This window comes from Sus scrofa, chromosome 1 (assembly GCF_000003025.6).
Source record: "Sus scrofa isolate TJ Tabasco breed Duroc chromosome 1, Sscrofa11.1, whole genome shotgun sequence".
Classification (NCBI taxonomy): Eukaryota; Metazoa; Chordata; class Mammalia; order Artiodactyla; family Suidae; genus Sus; species Sus scrofa.
This window is the reverse complement of record NC_010443.5, coordinates 53,268,878-53,291,097: the sequence shown is the minus strand read 5'-3', so window position 1 is coordinate 53,291,097 and position 22,220 is coordinate 53,268,878. Positions and strand designations below refer to the sequence as shown.

General features: G+C 41.0%; 1 protein-coding gene across 5 annotated transcripts in view; it reads right to left on the bottom strand.

Annotated features, from left to right (window-relative positions):
• The window catches only part of MRAP2 (melanocortin 2 receptor accessory protein 2), a 69,801-nt gene that overhangs the window by 27,014 nt on the left and 20,567 nt on the right, over positions 1–22,220 (bottom strand). For 3 of the 5 annotated variants that reach the window (XM_013992657.2, XM_003353248.3, XM_013992658.2), the window contains one exon: positions 105–237. In XM_013992657.2, the coding sequence (XP_013848111.1) occupies positions 105–237 (133 nt within the window). Of the gene's footprint in view, positions 1–104; positions 238–17,952; positions 17,974–20,652; positions 22,163–22,220 lie in introns of those variants that run through there. The other 2 variants (XM_021089575.1, XM_021089577.1) reach the window with 2 other exon arrangements.

The following is a 22,220-nucleotide window of genomic DNA, read 5'->3' as shown; positions in this document are numbered from 1 at the left end:
GTTCTATAAAAAGATAGAATGTTCAGGAAAAGTAAACAAAGGGGATTTCACAGATTAAGGCAAACACACATCATGTTTACAATGAGGAATGGCATAAGACTTACATTTGTGAGCCTTTAGTCCTTCAAAGGAAACAGGTCCAATCTCATAATGCTCATATTCCCAGGTGTAATCAGAATTAGATGTAGATTGCTGGGATGTTCTGTTAGAAATTAACCTCTGGGAAGACATTTCCACCTGCAAAAACAGAGAGAGGCAAGTGTAGAGCCTGTTAACTCATACACATTGTCATTGACCACATTCAGGAGGTCATCAAGCAAAGCCCTCAGGGCAGTCTTATCCATCAGGCCAGGGACAGAATTCAGAGTAATGATGGTAAACATTATCCAAATTTAAGAAAAAGAATGAAAAGACCAATACAAGAAAATGTTTAACAAAGAGTTAGAAGATTTAAAGACCAAACAGAGATGAACAATACAATAACTAAAATGAAAAATACACTAGAAGGAATCAATATCGGAATAAATGAGGCAAAAAAATGAATAAGGAGGCTGGAAGATAGAATGCTGGAAATTACTACCATGGAACAGAAAAAAGAAAAAAGAATGAGAACAGTTTCAGAGATGGAAAGAAAGGAAAGAAATGAGGACACTCTCAGAGATCTCTGGGATAACATTAGATGTACCAACATTCTCAATATAGAGGTCCCAGAAGAAGAGAGAAAGGACCTGATAAAACATTTGAAGAGATTATAGCCAAAAACTTCTCTAACATGGGAAAGGAAACACTCACTAAAGCCACTCACTCAAGTCCAGGAAGTGCAGAGATTCCAATACATCATAAACCCAAGGAGGAACACCCCAACACACATATTAATCAAGCTGACAAAATTAAAGACAAAGAAAAATATTAAAAGCCGCAAGGGTAAGCAGCAAATAACACAGAAGGGAATCCCCATAAGGTCATCAGCTGATTTTTCAGCCAAAACTCAGCAGACCAGAAGGGAAGTGATGAAAGTGATGAAAGGGGGGAAACCTGCAACCAAGAATACTCTACCTAGAAAGGCTCTCATTCAGATTTGATAGAGAAATCAAAAGATTTACAGACAAGCAAAAGCTAAGAGAATTTAGCACCATCAAATCAGCTTTACAACAAATGCTAAAGGAACTTATCCAAGCAGAAATAAAAGGCAACAACTAGAAACAAAAAAATTATGAAAGCAAAAGCTCACCAGTAAAGGCAAACATACAGTAAGTGTAGGAAATCATCAACACATAAATATGATATCAAAACCAGCAATCATGAGAAGAGGAGAGTACAAAAGCAGGATATTGGGTTTGCACTTGAAATTAAGAGATCAGGAACTGAAAACAATCTTGTATACATATACACAACTCCTATATCAAAGCCTCATGGGAACTACAAATCAATAAATTACAATAGACACACACCCACACCCCTAAACCAATCCAACTACAATAATAAAGACAGTCATCAAATCACAAGAGAACAAAAGTAGAAGACAAATAAAAAACCTATAAACACAAATCCAAAACAATTAACAAAATGGCAATAAGAATACACATATCGATAACTTCCTTGAGAGTTCCTATTGCGGCACAGCAGAAACAAATTCAACAAAGAACCATGAAGTTGTAGGTTCGATCCCTGGCCTCTCTCAGTGGGTTAAGGATCCAGTGTTGCCATGAGCTGTGGTGTAGGTCACAGATGCAGCTCAGATCAGGCATTGCTGTGGCTGTGGTGTAGGCCCACTTGACCCCTAGTCTGGGAACCTCCATATGCCATGGGTGTAGCCCTAAAAAAAATAATAATTGCCTTGAATGTAAGTGGAATAAAAGCTCCCACATAAGTGTAAAGACATAGACTGGCCAAATGGATATAAAAACAAGATCTGTATATATGCTGTTTATAAGAGACTCACTTCAGATCTAGGGACACATACACACTGAAAGTGAAGGGATTAAAAAAGCTATTCCATGCAAAAAAGAGATCAAAAGAAAGCTGGAGTAGCAATATTCATATCAGACAAAATAGACTTTAAAATAAAAAATGTGGAGTTCCCGTCGTGGCACAGTGGTTAACGAATCCGACTGGGAACCATGAGGTTGCGGGTTCGGTCCCTGCCCTTGCTCAGTGGGTTAACGATCCGGCATTGCCATGAGCTGTGGTGTAGGTTGCAGACACGGCTCGGATCTGGCGTTGCTGTGGCTCTGGCATAGGCCTGCAGCTACAGCTCCAATTCGACCCCTAGCCTGGGAACCTCCATATGCCGCAGGAGTGGCCCAAAGGAATAGCAAAAAGACCAAAAAAAAAAAAAAAGTTACAAGAGACAAAGAAGGACATTACATAATAATCAAAGGATCAATCCAAAAAGACATAACAATTGTAAATATATATGTACCTAACATAAGAACACCTCAATACAGGAGTTCACATTATGGCTCAATGATAACGAACCCAACTAGTATCCATGAGGATGTAGGTTCGATCCCTGGCCTTGCTCAGTAGGTTAAAGATTCAGTGTTGCCATGAGCTGTGGTGTAGTTTGCAGATGCGGCTTGCATCTGGCATTACTGTGGCAGTGGTGTAGGCTGGCAGCTGCAGCTCCAAATCAGCCCCTAGCCTGGGAATTCCATATACCACAGATGCAGCCCTAAAAAAGCAAAAATTAAAATAAATAAAATAAAAAGAACACCTCAATATATAGGGCAAATTCTAACAGCCAAAAAAGGAGAAATTGACAGTAACACAAAAAGGAGTGGGGGACTTTAACATCCCACTGCCATCAATGGACAAATCAATCAGATAAGGTAATCAATAAAGAAACGCAAGCCTTAAATGATACATTACACCATATGGACCTAATTGATATTTATATAACATTCCATCCAAAAGCAGTAGGATACACTTCCTTCTAAAATGTACACAGAACGTTCTCCAGGATAGATCACATTTTGGCTCACAAATCAAGCCTTGGTAAATTTAAGAAAATTGAAATTACATCAAGCAGCTTTCTGACCACAATGATATGAGATTAGAAATCAATTACAAGAAAAAAATCTGTAAAGAACACAAACATGTGGAGGCTAAACTATGTGCTACTAAACAACCAATGGATCACTGAAGAAATCAAAATGGAAATCAAAAAATACCTAGAGACAAAGGAAAACGAAACACAATGATCCAAAACCCATGAGATGCCTCAAAAGCAGTTCTAAAAGAAAAGTTTATAGCAGTACAATCATACCTCAGGAAACAAGAAAAATGTCAAATATATGACCTAACCTTACACCTGAACCAACTAGAGAGAGAACAAACAAAACCCAAAGTTAGTAGAAGGAGAGAAATCATAAAGATCAGAGCACAAATAAATGAAATAGTAGAGATAAAGAAAACAATAGAAAATATCAGTGAAACCAAAAGCTGGTTCTTTGAGAAGATAGACAAAATTGACAAAGTTTTAGTGAGACTCATTAAGGAAAAAAAAAGGGGGAGGAGGCTCAAATCAATAAAATTAGGAATGAAGAAGTTACAACTGGCAGCACAGAAATACAAAAGATCATAAGAGATTACTACAAGCAACTATATGCCAATAAAATAGACAACCTAGGAGAAAGGAACAGATTCTTGAAAGGTACGACTTTCTAAGACTAAGCCAGGAAGAAATAGAAAATATGAACAGAAAAACCACATGTATTGAAATTGACACTGTGATTTTAAAACTTTCAACAAACAAAATTCCGGGACCATACAGCTTCACAAGCAAAAGCTATCAAACATTTAGAAAATAGTTCACACCTATCCTTCTGAAGCTCTTCCAGAAAAGTGAAGAGAAAGGAACACTCCCAAGCTCATTCTCTGAGGCCACAATCACCCTGATACCAAAATCACCCAGAGATATCTCCAAAAAGGAAAATTACTGGCCAATATCACTGGTAAATATAGACACAAAAATGCTCAACAAAATACTAGTTAACAGACTCCAACAATACATCAAAAGGATCACACACCATGATCAAGTAGGATTTATCTCAGGGATGCAAGGATTCTTCAATATTTGGAAATCAATCAATATGATACACTACATTAACAAACTAAAATAATAAAAACTATTATCATCTCAATATATGCAGAAAAGATTTTGACAAAACTCAACACCCATTTTTTATTAAAACTCTCCAGAATACAGAAATAGAAGGAAACTACCTCAATATAATAAAGGGCATTTATGACAAACCCACAGCTAATATCATTCTCAACAGAGAAAAGGTGAAAGCATTTCCTCTAAGATCGGGAACAAGACAAGGATGTCCACTCTCACCACTTTTATTCAACCTAGTTTTGGAAGTACTAGCCATGGCAATCAGAAAGCAAAAAGAAATAAAAAGAATTCAAATTAGAAAAGAAGTAAAACTGTCACTATTTGCAGATGCCATGATACATAGCAAATCCTAAAGATGCTAGAGCTCATCAATGAATTCAATAAAGAAAAAGGGTACAAAATTAATACTCAGAAGTCTCTTGCATTCCTATACATTAACAACAAAAGATCAGAAATAGAAATTAAGGAAATAATCCCATTTACCAGTCCATCAAAAAGAATAAAATTCCTAGGAATAAACCTACCTAAAAAGGCAAAAGACCTGTACTCTGAAAACTATAAGCCATGGATGAAAGAAATCGAAAATGACACAAGCAGATGGAAAGATATATTGTGCCTCGGACTAGAAGAATCAATATTGTCAAAATGACTATACTAACCAAGGTAAGCTACAGATTCATTGCAATCGCTATCAAATTACCAATGGTATTTTTCACTAGAACTAGAACAACAAAAAAAATTAAAATGTGAATAGAAACACAAAAGACCCTGAATAGCCAAAGCAATCTTGACAAGGAAACTAGAGAAATCATGATCCCTGACTTCAGACTATACTACAAAGTTACAGTCAACAAAATGTATGATACAGGTACAAAAACAGAAATAAAGATCAGTGGAACAGGATAGAAAGCCCAGAAATAAACCCAAACTCCTAGGGTCAACTAATCTATGACAAAGGAGGCAAGAATATACAATGGAGAAAAGACGGTTTCTTCAACAAGTGGTGCTGTGAAAATTGGATAGCTACATGAAAAATAATGAAATTAGAACATTCTCTAACATCATATACAAAATAAACTTAAAATAAATTAAAGACCTAAATGTAAGGCTGGACAGTATAAAAGTTGTAAAGGAAAACATAGACTGAACACTCTTTGGCATAAATTGCAGCAATATCTTGTTGGATCTACCTCCTAGAATAATGAGAATAAAAACAAAAACAAACAAATGGGACCCAATTAAACTTAAAAGCTTTTTCATAGCAAAGGAAATCACAAAAAAAGAAAAGAAAACCCACAGAATGGGAGAAAATATTTGCAAACAAAGCAACCAATAAGAGATTAATCTCCTAAATATACAAATAACTCATGCAGCTCAATATCAAAAAAACAAACCATCTTGGCTCAGGAGTAACAAACCCGACTAGGATATAGGTTTGATTCCTGGCCTCACTCAGTGGGTCAAGGATCTGGCATTGCTGTGAGCTGTGGTGTGAGTCACAGCCCCGACTTGAATCCTGTGTTTCTGTCTGTGGTGTAGGCCAGCAGTAGCAGCTCCAATTCAACTTCTAGCCCAGGAACTTCTATATGCTGTAGGTGTGTCCTTAAAAAGCAAAACAAAAAATCCAATCAAAACATGGGCAGAAGATCTAAACAGACATTTCTCTGAAGAAGACATATAGATGGCCAAAAAACACATGAAAAGACAGTGTCACTAACTATTAGAGAAATGCAAATCAAAACTACAATGAAATGTTACCTCAAATCAGTCAGAATGGCCATTGTCAAGAAGTCTATAAATAATAAGTGCTGGAGAGGTGTAAAGAAAAAGGAACCCTCCTACACTGTTGGTGGAAATGTAGGTTGGTCCCACTACCATGGAGAATAGTATGGAGGTTCCTTAAAAAACTAAAAATAGAACTACCATATAAATCCAGCAATCTCACTCTTGGGCATTTATTCAAAGAAAACCATAATCTGAAAAGGACATGCACCGCAGTGTTCATTGCAGCACTATTTGTAATAGCCAAGACATGAAGGCAACCGAAATATCCACTGACAGAGTAAAGGATAAAGAAAATGTGTGAAGAAAGGGTGGGGGAAAAATGTAATTGTAATATATACATGTAAGGATAACCTGACTCCCTTGCTGTACAGTGGGAAAATATAAAAAAAAAAAAAATGTGAGATATACATATCTTTATACATATAATGGAATATTACTTGGCCATAATAAGGAATGAAATAACGCCATTTGCAGCAACATGGATGGACCTAGAGATTATCATATTAAGTGAAGTAAGATAAAGACAAACATAAAATATCACTTACATATGGAATATAATTTTTAAAATGACACGAACTTATTTACAAAACAGAAACACACAGATTTCTAAAACAAACTTATGGTTACCAAAGGATAGGAGTTTGGGATTAACATGTACATACTACTATACATAAAGTAGATAATCAACAAGTATCTACTGTATAGTACAGTTAACTCTATTCAATATTCTATAATAACCTATACGGGAAAAGAATCTGAAATATTATTTATATATATATATATATATGTATGTATGTATAACTGAATCACTTTGCTGTACACCTGAACCCAACACAACATGGTAAGTCAACTCTACTCCAATGGAAAGAAAAAGTGTAAGAGGGTGACTCTGCGTGTCCAGCCAGACGAATCACTCCTTCAAAGGTGGAAAAGAAAGAACCGGTTCTCACGTGGGAACGAAGGCTACACACATTTTAAGACAAGCTGACCTTTGAGTAAGTATTCGGTTACCTTTATTATACTGGCACAAAAATAGCATAAAATCATTACCACAGTATCTTCTTTGGCATTTCTGTTATTTGAACAAGAGTTTATTTCCCTTGACAATGAAATAAATTTCCTCGGGAAATGAAAATGAACCACTCAAACGAAGAAGCACTCTCCCCCTTGATGAGCCCTCTCTCTAGGAGAAAAGAATTGGATGAGAAAGATACGTAGCTCTTCAAGCTGTGAGTTTTAGAGATAAATGGTAGATTAGCAAGAAGGTAATTTCCATTTGAGAGTATTGGGAACTTCACACAACACAAGAAAAGACACTGGATTTGAAGTCGGAAGACCAGGGTCTTCACCTCTGCTCTGTTGCCATTTGCCAGGCTGCCAGGCAAAACACTTCATCTCTCCCAGCTGCATTTTCCTCATCTGCGAAACTGACCATCTTGACGGCCTATTGTTGTCAGAAAGGGGTTCAGGCTATGGTCACTAATTGACACCATTATCACCCAACTGGCCCACTTCTGAGCCTCCTATTTTTTTCTGCTTCTACCCTTACCAGTCCATTGTAATCCATTCTCCACACATCAGCCAATGATCTCCAAAACAGACAAATTGCCCTTGTGATGCCTTAGCTTAATACTTTTAAATGGTTTCCCATTGCTCTAAGGACAAAGTCCAACATCCTTTAAATATCCTTCAAGGTCATGACTTGGGCCCTGCCATCTCTTATCTTGCTTCATACCCCATCAAGCTGTACTTGGGTTTCCTGGAGTTCCTCAAATACTCCACACTCCCTGTAACTTGCACACATACTGCTTCCTCTGGTAGGAGTATTCCTTCTACCTGTTCATCCTAACCCATCCCTGCTTCCTGTACACTCTTGTCTTTCCTACACTGGAGTCAGCAAATCCAGCCGATTGCCTGTTTTTGTATAGCCCACAGGTGAAGAATGTTTTTACATTGTAAATGGTCCTTTATCCATCAAAAGGATGATAATATTTCATGACTTGAGAGAATGATATGAAATTCAAATATCAAAAAAAAAAGAGAGGAGAGGACAAGATGGCGGAGGAATAGGGGGACACGCTCGCCCTCTCCCACAAACACAACAAAAAAAGCACATCTACAGAAGAAATGACTCGCACAGAACAGCAACCAATCGCTGGCAGAGGAACCTAAACTCCAATAATGGCAAGAAGTTCGTGACATTATTGGGCAGAACGGGAGAAAAGAGGAGAGTGAGAGAAGGCGAATCCGAGCGGGACGGGCGCTCCCGAAAGGGAACTGCGGAGGAGAAAGAGATCCTGCACCCTGGAAAGTCTCCTACCGGGCGAAAGATCAAATGAACCGGAGGAATCCCCAGATGCAGAGAAGAGTGTAGCAGTAAGTCGGAGTACGGAAAAACGGATCAAGAACCCAACGGACCATCTGAACTACGGGCACAGTCACCAAAAATTGAGACGCCTGGGTGGGGGCTGGGCACCGAATCCTCGGCTCCAGAGGTTAGTCCCCGGGAAAGGGCCGGGGGACGCCTGGGTGGGGGCTGGGCACCGAGACCTCGCCTCTGAAGGTTGGTCCCCGAGAAAGGGCCGGGGGACGCCTGGGTGGGGGCTGGGCACCGAGACCTCGGCTCCAGAGATTAGTCCCCGGGCTAGGGGGGCGGGGAAGAGCGGAAACTGCTTGGGAGGTCTCTAAACCATTTGACGGGCAGAGACTGCCTGGGAGACTAGAAAACAAAGCTGTCGCAGAGGAAGGGAGCAATACTCTAGGGGCGGGGAAGTGGAAAGCCGCCTCAGAGGGAACCTGGGAGAAGAGCCTGGTCTGCGCCCGTGCTGGGGAGCGGAGAAAAGAAGGGGTGGGTTCCCATAGAATACCCCCCACGCCACAGCAAGCTTACAGGCCCGCTAGCTAGCAGAAAGCTGTGCTTCCCAGTGCATTCCCTCCCCCCACCCCCGCCACCCCCTACGCTCTCGCGGAACCTGGGGCTGCCTGCCATCCAGGAGGGCTGGCCTCAACAATTGCCTGAAGCCTACCACTGCAGGGGCTCTCCCTGCACAGGCCTGCTTGCCCTTTGGAGGGGCTACACTTCCACAGAGCAGCACCAAACACCACCAGCCCCCTAGAAAAGGCCTGCAGCCCAGAAAAGCTAGAACAAGCCTAGCCAGGCCGTGAATAGATCGACCTAATTCTCCGACGGTTTTTCTGAGACGGGCTCCCCCGGGGAGGAGCCTCTTGGGTCTCCAAGGGCCTTGCTACCCGCCCAAGACCCCAGGGGGTGCTAAGACCTAGTGGACCAGCTGCATAGGACTGCCAGCTCCAGGCAGGAGCCCCTGCAGCCCAGAAAAGCTGCAACAAGCCTGGCCGACTTAGGAAAAGATCTCCGACGGTCTTTCTGAGTCGGGCTGCCCTGGGGAGGAGCCTCTTGAGTCTCCAAGGGCCCTGCTACCCGCCCAAGACCCCAAGGGGTGCTGAGACCTAGTGGACCAGCTGCATAGGACTGCCAGCTCCAGGCAGGACCCCCTGCAGCCCAGAAAAGCTGCAACAAGCCTGGCCGAGTCGGGAAAAGATCTCCGACGGTCTTTCTGAGTCGGGCTGCCCTGGGGAGGAGCCTCTTGAGTCTCCAAGGGCCCTGCTACCTGCCCAAGCCCCCAGGGAATGCTGAGACCTAGTGGACCAGCCGCATAGGACTGCCAGCTCCAGGCAGGACCCCCTGCAGCCCAGAAAAGCTGCAACAAGCCTGGCCGACTTGGGAAAAGATCTCAGACGGTCTTTCTGAGTCGGGCTGCCCTGGGGAGGAGCCTCTTGAGTCTCCAAGGGCCCTGCTACCCGCCCAAGACCCCAAGGGGTGCTGAGACCTAGTGAACCAGCTGCATAGGACTGCCAGCTCCAGGCAGGACCCCCTGCAGCCCAGAAAAGCTGCAACAAGCCTGGCCGAGTCGGGAAAAGATCTCCGACGGTCTTTCTGAGTCGGGCTGCCCTGGGGAGGAGCCTCTTGAGTCTCCAAGGGCCCTGCTACCTGCCCAAGACCCCAGGGGGTGCTGAGAACCAAGTGAAATCTGCTACCATCGTGGGGTGGACCTCCCAGTCCTGTCTGCCCTCAGGAAGTCCTCCTTTGCTTCAAAGAAACACTGTTAGTTCCATCAACACTCCAGAAAAGCCACACTGCCTCAAAAAAGATTGACCAACAACGACAGCCCTCAGGAAATATTCCACGGCAGTGACAAGGCAAACACTACCCGATAACGGAGAGTACAACTCCCTCAGGAGAAAGAAGACAACAAGCAAGATGAAGAAGCTGAGAAACCACCCCCAGTCAAACCAACAGGAGAACTCACCTAAAACAGTCAACAATGAAACAGATCTCGGCAGTCTGACAGACCTAGAATTCAAAAGAGAAATACTGAAAATACTGAAGGAATTAAGAGAAGATATGAACAGTAATGCAGATACCCTCAGAAAGGGCTAGAAAATATAAGGAGGAGCCAAGAAAAACTAGAACATTCATTTGCAGAGATGCAAACTGAACTAGGGGCAGTAAAAACCAGAATGAATAATTCAGAAGAACGAATCAGTGATGTGGAAGATAGAATAATGGAAATCACTCAATCTGGTCAACAGACAGAAAACCGAATCAAAAAACTGGAAAGCAATATAAGAGACCTATGGGATAATATAAAGCGGGCCAATCTACGCATAATAGGAATTCCAGAAGGAGTAGAAAAAGAAAAGGGAATGGAAAATATATTTGAAGAAATTATCGCTGGAAACTTCCCAAATCTAAAGGATACTGGGTTCAAGATACAAGAAGCACAGAGGGCCCCAAACAAACTGAACCCAAACAGACCCACACCAAGACACATCATAATAAAAATGGCAAAAGTTAGTGATAAAGAGAGGATCCTAAAGGCAGCAAGAGAAAAACAGAATGTTACCTACAAGGGAACCCCCATAAGAATATCAGCTGATTTCTCTACAGAAACACTACAGGCCAGGAGGGAATGGCAAGAGATATTTAAAGTGCTAAAAGGAAAAAATATGCAACCTAGAATACTTTATCCAGCAAGAATATCATTTAAAATAGAAGGGGAAATAAAAATTTTTCCCAACAAACAAAAACTTAAAGAATACAGCAACACAAAACCCAGGTTAAAGGAAATATTGAAAGGGCTTCTCTAAACCAAAAAGAAAGGAAGGAAAGGGAAGAAAAAAGAAAAGAAAAAAAAAAAAAAAAGAAGAAGAAGAAGAGGAAGAACTAGGACTGAGGAAACCGTAATCAGAGAGCAGTCACTCAAATAAGCCAGCATACAGATTTAATCATGAACATGCTTCAAACAAAATAAAATTAAAAAGAAAAAAATAAAAGAGTCATCAAAACCATAAAATGTGGGCAAGGGATGTTAGGAGGTAAATAATCCTTTTTGTTTGTATGTATGTCTCTCTTCTTAATTTTAATATAATAATGAAGTGTTTGAACTTACAGGACCATCAGGCTAAAACACACAATTATGGGAAGGGGTTAGCATACTTGAAAAACAGGGCAACCACAAGCCAAAACCAAATAATGCATTTGCAAAAAATGAAAAAAAAAATACACTCAAGCAGATAATAACAGGAGACCATCCAACCAAAAAAAAAAAAAAAAAGAAGAATGGAGAACCATAGAATCAACTGGAACACGAGGATCAAATGGCAATAAATAATCATCTATCAATTATCACCTTAAATGTCAATGGACTGAATGCCCCAATCAAAAGACACAGAGTGGCTGAGTGGATAAAAAGGCAAAAACCTTCAATATGCTGCCTACAAGAAACTCACCTTAGGACAAAAGATACATATAGATTGAAAGTGAAAGGCTGGGGAAAAGTAGTTCATGCCAATAGACATGACAGAAAAGCAGGAGTTGCAACGCTCATATCAGACAAAATAGACTTTAAAACAAAAGACATAAAGAAAGACAAAGAAGGACACTATTTAATGATTAAGGGATCCATCCAAGGAGAGGATGTTACTATCATCAACATATATGCCCCAAACATAGGAGCACCCAGATACATACAACAAATATTAACAGACATAAAGGGAGATATTGATGAGAATACAATCATAGTAGGAGACCTAAATACCCCCCTCACATCAATGGACAGATCCTCCAGACAGAAAACCAATAAAGCAACAGAGATCCTAAAGGAAACAATAGAAAAGTTAGACTTAATTGATATCTTCAGGACACTACATCCAAAAAAAGTAGAATACACATTCTTCTCAAATGCTCATGGAACATTCTCAAGAATCGACCACATATTGGGACACAAAGCGAATCTCAATAAATTTAGGAGCATAGAAATTATCTCAAGTATCTTCTCTGACCACAATGCCATGAAATTAGAAATCAACCATGGGAAAAGCAAAGAGAAAAAACCTACTCCATGGAGACTAAACAACATGCTACTAAAAAACCAATGGGTCAATGAGGAAATCAAGAAGGAAATTAAAAACTACCTTGAAACAAATGATAATGAAGACACAACCTCTCAAAATCTATGGGATGCTGCGAAAACAGTGCTCAGAGGGAAATTTATAGCAATCCAGGCCTTTCTCAAAAAAGAAGAAAGATCCCAAATTGACAACTTAACCCTCCACCTAAATGAATTAGAAAAAGAAGAACAAAAAAGTCCTAAAGTCAGCAGAAGGAAGGAAATTATAAAGATCAAAGAAGAAATCAATAAAATAGAGACTCAAAAAACAATAGAGAAAATTAATAAAACCAAGAGCTGGTTCTTTGAAAAGGTGAACAAAATTGATAAACCCCTGGCCAGACTCACTAAAAAGAGGAGAGAAAGAACCCAAATCACCAAAATTATAAATGAAAAAGGAGAAATCACAACGGATACAGCAGAAATACAAAAAACCATAAGAGAATACTATGAACAACTATATGGCAATAAGTTTGACAATCTGGAAGAAATGGACAATTTTCTAGAATCTTACAGCCTGCCAAAACTGAATCAAGCAGAAACAGACCAACTGAACAGACCGATCACTAGAAATGAAATTGAAGAGGTCATAAAATCACTCCCTACAAATAAAAGTCCAGGACCAGATGGCTTCACAGGTGAATTCTATCAAACATATAAAGAGGAATTGGTGCCCATCCTCCTTAAACTCTTTCAAAAGGTTGAAGAAGAAGGAATACTCCCAAAGACATTCTATGAGGCCACCATCACCCTCATTCCAAAACCAGGCAGAGATACCACCAAAAAAGAAAACTATCGCCCAATATCATTGATGAATATAGATGCAAAAATTCTCAACAAAATCTTAGCCAACCGAATCCAACAACATATCAAAAAAATTATACACCATGACCAGGTTGGGTTCATCCCAGGTTCACAAGGATGGTTCAACATACGCAAATCAATCAACATCATACACCACATTAACAAAAAAAAAGTCAAAAATCATATGATCATCTCAATAGATGCAGAAAAAGCATTTGACAAAGTTCAACATCCATTCATGATCAAGACCCTCGCCAAAGTGGGTATAGAGGGAACATTCCTGAATATAATCAAAGCCATTTATGATAAACCCACAGCAAATATAATACTCAATGGGGAAAAACTGAAAGCCTTCTCACTCAAATCTGGAACAAGACAGGGATGCCCACTCTCACCACTGCTCTTCAACATCGTTTTGGAAGTCTTAGCCACAGCAATTAGACAAACAAAAGAAATAAAAGGCATCCATATAGGAAGAGAAGAGATCAAACTGTCACTGTATGCAGATGACATGATTCTATACCTAGAAAACCCTAAGGACTCAACCCCAAAACTCCTTGAACTGATTAATAAATTCAGCAAAGTGGCAGGATATAAGATTAACATTCAGAAGTCAGTTGCATTTCTGTATACCAGCAATGAAACATTAGAAAAGGAATACAAAAATACGATACCTTTTAAAATTGTACCACACAAAATCAAATACCTCGGAATACACCTGACCAAAGAGGTAAAGGACCTATACGCCGAGAACTATAAAACCTTAATCAAAGAAACCAAAGAAGATGTAAAGAAATGGAAAGATATTCCATGTTCCTGGATTGGAAAAATCAATATTGTGAAAATGGCCATCCTACCCAAAGCAATCTACAGATTCAATGCAATCCCTATCAAATTACCCATGACATTGTTCACAGAACTAGAACAAACAATCCAAACATTTATATGGAACAACAAAAGACCCAGAATCGCCAAAGCAATCCTGAGAAACAAAAACCAAGCAGGAGGCATAACTCTCCCAGACTTCAAGAAATACTACAAAGCCACAGTCATCAAAACAGTGTGGTACTGGTATCAAAACAGACAGACAGACCAATGGAACAGAATAGAGAATCCGGAAATTAACCCTGACACCTATGGTCAATTAATCTTTGACAAGGGAGGCAAGAACATAAAATGGGAAAAAGAAAGTCTATTCAGCAAGCATTGCTGGGAAACCTGGACAGCTGCATGCAAAGCAATGAAACTAGAACACACCTTCACACCATGCACCAAAATAAACTCCAAATGGCTGAAAGACTTAAATATACGACAGGACACCATCAAACTCCTAGAAGAAAACATAAGCAAAACACTCTCTGACATCAACATCATGAATATTTTCTCAGGTCAGTCTCCCAAAGCAATAGAAATTAGAGCAAAAATAAACCCATGGGACCTCATCAAACTGAAAAGCTTTTGCACAGCAAAGGAAACCCAAAAGAAAACAAAAAGACAACTTACAGAATGGGAGAAAATAGTTTCAAATGATGCAACTGACAAGGGCTTAATCTCTAGAATATATAAGCAACTTATACAACTCAACAGCAAAAAAACCAATCAATCAATGGAAAAATGGGCAAAAGACCTGAATAGACATTTCTCCAAGGAAGATATACAGATGGCCAACAAACACATGAAAAAATGCTCCACATCGCTGATTATAAGAGAAATGCAAATCAAAACTACCATGAGATACCACCTCACACCAGTCAGAATGGCTATCATTAATAAATCCACAAATAACAAGTGCTGGAGGGGCTGTGGAGAAAAGGGAACCCTCCTGCACTGTTGGTGGGAATGTAAACTGGTACAGCCACTATGGAGAACAGTTTGGAGATACCTTAGAAATCTATACATAGACCTTCCATATGACCCTGCAATCCCACTCCTGGGCATCTATCCGGACAAAGCTCTACTTAAAAGAGACACATGCACCCGCATGTTCATTGCAGCACTATTCACAATAGCCAGGACATGGAAACAATCCAACTGTCCATCGACAGAGGATTGGATTCGGAAGATGTGGTATATATACACGATGGAATACTACTCAGCCATAAAAAAGGATGACATCATGCCATTTGCAGCAACATGGATGGAACTAGAGAATCTCATACTGAGTGAAATGAGCCAGAAAGACAAAGACAAATACCATATGATATCACTTATAACTGGAATCTAATATCCAGCACAAATGAACATCTCCTCAGAAAAGAAAATCATGGACTTGGAGAAGAGACTTGTGGTTGCCTGATGGGAGGGGGAGGGAGTGGGAGGGATCGGGAGCTTGGGCTTATCAGACACAACCTAGAATAGATTTACAAGGAGATCCCGCTGAATAGCATTGAGAACTATGTCTAGATACTCATGTTGCAACAGAAGAAATGGTGGGGGAAAAACTGTAATTGTAATGTATACATGTAAGGATAACCTGACCCCCTTGCTGTACAGTGGGAAAATAAAAAAATAAAATTAAAAAAAAAAAAAAAAAAGAAATTCAAATATCAGAGTCCATAAATAAAATTTTATTGGAACATAGCTCATTTGTTTTTGTATTTTTTATGTCTTCTCTGGTGCTACAACAGCAAAGCAGAGTAGTTGTGACAGAATTAGTGGAACCCAAAAAGCCTAAAATATTTACTTTCTGGTATTTTAGAGAAAAAGTTTGCCAACCCCTTCCTCTACTGCCATGGGAAAAAAGCAATCTGAGCTTCAGTTTTCCCATCAGGAAAATGAAGATGATAACAGTACCTACTTTACGGAGTTGCTGTAAAGATTAATGTGATGCTGCATGAAATATGCACAGCCAGGACCCAGGTTAAGATCAGTAAAGAGTAGCCAGCCCTATTGTTAAGCTAAGAAATGCCAGTCTGGGATAGAGAAGCCTAGGTTTGTTCGTCAGGCAACACCAATCCTCCTGTCAGCCAATTCCGATCAACTTCAACACGTGGTTAATTGATCTATGTGGTCCTGACAAATGAATAAAATGACTATAATCAAAAATAAGTCAAAAGGCATTCATTTTGATGATTTAAAAATTATAATGAGAAACATGTACATCATGGAATTCATGTTTCATCAAGTCAAAAATACAGGAATAACTATTTTTAAAGAAAAATAAAATGAAGTCTGGTTTGAGCATACCACTTTCATTAGAAATCAGCATGACAGCCAATGTAATAAGCAGAGAGAGGCACCAGGTTTCATCTGGTGTCAAAAATAGAAAACGAAAAAAAGGAGTTCCCATCATGGCACAGTGGAAACAAATCCAACTAGGAAACATGAGGTTGCAGGTTCGATCCCTGGCCTCGCTCAGTGGGTTAAAGATCCGGCGTTGTTGTGAGCTGCGGTGTAGGTCACAGGCACAGCTCAAATCCTGCATTGCCGTGGCTGTGGTGTCAGCTGGCAGCTGTAGCTCCTAGCCTGGGAACCTCCATATGCCATGGGTGTGGCCCTAAAAAGGAAAAAACCCAAACAAACAGAAAAAAAGCAAAACGTACATAAAACAACGAAGGAAATAAAGATGGGAGAGTGTTTTCCCTGCTCTAAGCATTGCTCCCATGGCTATGCTCATTCCACACCTGTGCACAATGGACCCCCAACCCGTGGCTGCCCAGGCCCACGGGACCAGCAGGTCTTCCTGCTATTCTACAGGCTCACAGCCTTGGAAAGAAGCATTAACACCAACTGCACAGGGCCAACAGGAAACTAGCAACTAAAGTATCTGTGAAAGAGTTGAATATCAAGAAGTATCAACTACTTACCTATCACAAAGTACTTTTTTTTTTTTTTGTCTTTTTTTTTTTTTTTTTTTGCTATTTCTTTGGGCCGCTCCTGCGGCATATGGAGGTTCCCAGGCTAGGGGTTGAATCGGAGCTGTAGCTGCCAGCCTACGCCAGAGCCACAGCAACGCAGGATCCGAGCCGTGTCTGCAACCTACACCACAGTTCACGGCAACGCCGGATTGTTAACCCACTGAGCAAGGGCAGGGACCGAACCCGCAACCTCATGGTTCCTAGTCAGATTCATTAACCACTGTGCCACGACGGGAACTCCACAAAGTACTTTTTTATTTCTTTTTTTTCCTCCCTTGCCTCATTGCTAAATGAACTATTTAGGGATGGATAGAGGGCAAAGGATAATGAAAGTCACAGGTGCAAAGGTCCTGAGCATGGAAAGAATGTCCTTTAAGAGTAATGCCTAATAAAGGCTTGGAGACAAGAGGTTCTCCAGGGAAGCAAAGTGGGATGCCAGTCTGCTGTACCACCGCACCCCTGACCCCAGGAGCAGCCACCATTGTGGAGGCCTTCAGATAAAAGCAGCAGCTTGTTTTCACTGGCTATCTTCTCTTGGTTCTTGAATCTCAAAGATAAGGTTTGGAGCACAGAACATCTGGCTTCTGCTTTCATCTCGCCCCCTTAAGAAAGTCCATGAGGCAATGTTTGTTATTTGTTTTATCCAAGCCTCAAATTAACCAGTTTGAGCCATCACATACACAGGGACAAATAACAAACAGAAGGCAAGATTTTGTACAATGTCTGTTGTCAAAGCCCAGAGTTGCCTTTCTGAGCTTTGCAGACACAGAATCTGGCACTGTTTTACTATTTGGAAATTGCCAGCATGTCTGGGTAGCACTTCCCAGAGGCTGAGAGTCTCACCACAGTGAGGAATGTCTGGGCCTAACACACACTGCAGGAGACATGGGGGGGAGGGGGGCACCAAGCTTACCCAAGAGGGTCCTGGAATCAGCTGTTCTCTTCAGAACACAGCAAACAGGAAACAGAGCCAGGAGCAGCTGCCCTCTGCGCCCCTGTCACACCTTAGCACCCCCGCCTGAGATGCTCTGCATGTCGTATTTCTTCATAATATTTGCATCATTAATAATAACTTCTTCCAGAGGAAACATGTCCTAAACAAGCTTCCTGGAGCTACACAGAGACTAATTGCTCTTTTGAGCAGCTGAAAGCGCCTTTGCCCACAGCAATAATGAAAAATTATGATCGTACCACAGAGCCTCGCAGGATAAGGAAGTTTACCTTTTCCAGGTATGCACAGGGTAGATTAGGCCATTTTAAGGGGATGGGAGAGGGAGGGGAAGGTCCCGATTTCATTCTTTTTTATGGCTGAGTAATATACCATTGTATGCAAACACAGAGAGCATATTAGCAGGCCCTAGATGGCCTTCACAGCTGTATAAATATCCCCTTTATCCCATTCACATTCCCAATTCTTTGATCACTTCTTCCAATTACCAATCTTTCCTCCTCCAACTCAGGTTCCCACACCACTCCTGGGCATTCTCTTGCCTTCTTAAAGACAGGTCAAGCAATCTCTCCACTTCCCTGAATTTGGGGATATATGGACATGGAGCCTCCCATGGGGCAAATAAAAACTCTTCATTAATATCCCTGGTGAGTCTAACACAACACTGTAAATGAACTATAAATAAATAGATAAAATTTAAAATTAAATAAAATAACATTAATAAAAAAATCTCTTCTGGTACCAGTTTGGTTTTATTTTAGGTTTTATTAAAGTATGGTTTATTTACAATGTTGTGATAATGTCTGCTGTACAACAACATGACCCCTGTCATACATATACATATAACCATTCTCTTTCAGGTGCTTTTCCCGCATAGATCATCATAGAATATTGGGTAGAATTCTCTGTGCTATACAGCAGGTCCCCATTGGCCAATCACTCCATATACCTCAGTATGCACATGCCAATCCCAAATCCTCATTCCATCCCTCCCACCCCACCCCCACCTGTCTCCGTTGGTAACCATAAGTTTTCCATTGTCTATGAGTCTGTTTATACTCTGCAGATAAGTTAATTTATAAACTTCTTTTAAGATTCCACAAATAAGTGACATCATATGATGTTTTTCTTTCACAGTCTGGCTAACTTCACTTAATATGATAGTTTCTAGGTCCATCCATGCTGCTACAAATGGCATTATTTCATTCTTTTTTATGGCTGAGTAATACTCCATTGTATATATGTACCATATCTTTTTTATCCATTCCTCTGTTGAAGGGCCCTGCTACTAGTTTTTCAAAAACAAAAAATGATCATCATGAAAAATCCTTGGCAGGTCATGATGGGTTCATGTGCCAGGGGACCTGTGTCCGTGGAATTGGACTTTTACCTTCATATTCAGAGGTAAACATCAGGACATGAGTTCTCCAAGTGACCATCAACTGAGGTATGGAACTAGCATATTAAGGAGAGATCCAAAAGATGCCTAGAAACCCTAAAGAATGAGCACATGCACACTCACAACGGATAGCTCGGCCAGGAAGATATTCTAAGTAGCTGCAAGCCAATGCCATAGGTCCAAAGACCCAAGGTGAGCAGCTTGTAGGGAGGAAGACCAATGACCCATGTGGATTTGAGATCAAAATTCCCAATTTCAGTCATCCTATCTTCTTTCCCTTTCATTCCCAAACTCCACAAGCGGGCATGCCACGCAGGACACCAACCTCTGTTCTGACCTGCGCTGGGAAGTTCTCATTAGTTACTTGTTCTTATCTCTTTCTCCCTTCTATTTCTAGGAACAACTATTCCCATCACAACAAAGAAGTCACCCTCCTGACCCAACCCTTCTCCTCTCACTCAGGAAAGGCCTCTGCAAAACCAGAGGTAAAGTCTGGCCAGGCTGAGTTCTGGTCACTGAGGACCCGGGTCACTGAGGTCAGAACTTCAGAGTCACAGCTTTAGAAGCTTAACTCTCTCATTTCCCAGAGATGTGACCAGGCAGCCAAGTCAGAGCTGGTAGTGCACCTGGCTTACCTGCAGCAAATGGGGAGGGCCACACAGACATCAAATGAGAGGCTGCAAGGTTATGAGTCAGGCTCATGGTTAGACCAGAGCCAGCTGAATATTCCTAAAGCATTTGCAGAAGGTACCACATCCCAGCAAGGAATCACACTTGACCTTCTAAAAGGTCAAGGAGCCTCTGCAGTCCCCTCCCGGTCCCCAGCTCAGTGCTAACAAACACTGGCAGAGTCTTCTTCCCCAGTTCACTTCTCCTTTTTATAGACTCTGTGCAAACCGCCACCTTCTACCTGTATGCGTCACTTTAATTCTCAAGTTTGCAGACTCCTTTTTTGGGAATCCATTTTAAGTCAGCCACTTCTTTTGCAGGGTGTGGATTTTTACTTTCTCCAATTAAAGAGGCCCTGCTTCTGGGACTTTAGACTTTAGTTCTTCTGTTATCTTTTGACTGGGGCACACATCTCACTTTTGAAGTCTGAGACTCTGGCCACTCACCTCAGGCTAGAGATATTATACACACACACACACACACACACACAGATTCCCCTCCTTTCTCAAATGGACATACTTCCCAAACTTCTCTACACTATCAAGGTCTATGCCTTCATGTGTATTTCCTAGGAAACACTCAGTTACCCAGCAGACCTCAAAAACATGGTGACTGAAAGCTGGCAGAGAAATTCTGGATCCATCATCTTCTGTTCTCTCTCTACTTCTCCTTTGCACGGCAGCAACTCAGTTCTAGGAGCAAAACATGGAACAAAAAGTACTGGCAAGCCTGAAGATTTCCTGTCTTAAAATCTAAGGCCAATAGAAGAACATCTTCTAAAACCAGAGACAGGACTTAATATTTTGCATAACTAGATATTCAGCCAACACCTGCAATGCAGAGATGCTGAATTAATGAGTGAGCACCCTTCCTTCATGCTCCATAGCTGATGCCTTAAAGAGGCTTAGAAAATAAGGGGTGGGTCCTACACCCAAATTCCCCCTGTTGTGTTCCAAGCACCTACCTAGTCGTAAAGAGGCTAGAAAGTACTTTTTAAGGTTGGCACTTCCTGGTTCTGGGTACTCCCTGGTTCAGCCCAGCAAATTCTTACTGCAAGAGACACAATGACTGTCCTTGGGCCCTTCGGAGAGATCTTGGACAATGATAACAGATCTTTGCAATACACCACAGTACAGATTATGCTAGGACAGCACAAACAAACACTTCAGTGGCCTTCTCCTTCCTCTGGTCTCTTTTCCACCCAGGCAGGGGCCTCACCTGCTTGCTCACCGCTGAATTCCAGCAAGCCCCACAAAACCTGGCTCACAGCAGACATGTAATAAATACTAGTGAAGTCAGTTTCTCATGATGTGAACAAGCCATAACATTATCTTCACTCTCTTTCTCAACCCAGAACCCACGAGCAGAGTCCTCCCATTCTAACAGAAACTTCAGGGGGACAGCAAGAACGTCATGCCCACACAGGGAAAAAAAACACCCAGAAAGACACTGTAAAGCCTCTCTCTGGGGAGGATTTCCAGAGAAGTGGTGAGCGCAGCTCTGAAATACATGTAGGAGTATCAGGTACACTGCCCACAAGCTTTGCAGGTTTAGGAAGCTGGGTTTTCACAGTCCTCCAGGGGTGGGAAGGCCTTTTTGAACTGAGTCACACTGACCAAGTATAGGAGAATGATTTATAACTGAGTATCAATTTATTGAATTATAATAAGGAACAAAATGGCCAAGCTGACCAAAGCTGCCTATGTTTTACACAGTCTAGGAAACAAAGTTAAAGATTAGAAGATTGGCTTGTGAATATGGGATCAAGGCAAAAGAGCCATGTAATATAACATACCCCACTCCAGATGTGTCAGGATGCTCTGCTGTTTGTAGAGTACCCCAGCATGGGTATCTTACTGCAGCCACAGAGCAAGGTGGGATATGTGTCCCCACCACAGCAATGTCATAGGGTTAGTGAACTCCTGTGTCTTTCTGGATTTTGCTTTTCTTGGCCTGGACTTATAAAAAGATTCTAGGCATGTTGAGGACAACAATAGAATCCCAAGTTGACCACTCTCTTAAAATTAGGTTTTTTTGGTTCCTATCACAGTCTATTTACTTATATTTTTCATTTTTAAAGTTTTATTGAAGTATAGTTGATTTACAAGGTTGTGATAATTTCTGCTGTACAGCAAAGTGATTCAGTTATGCGTATACACACATC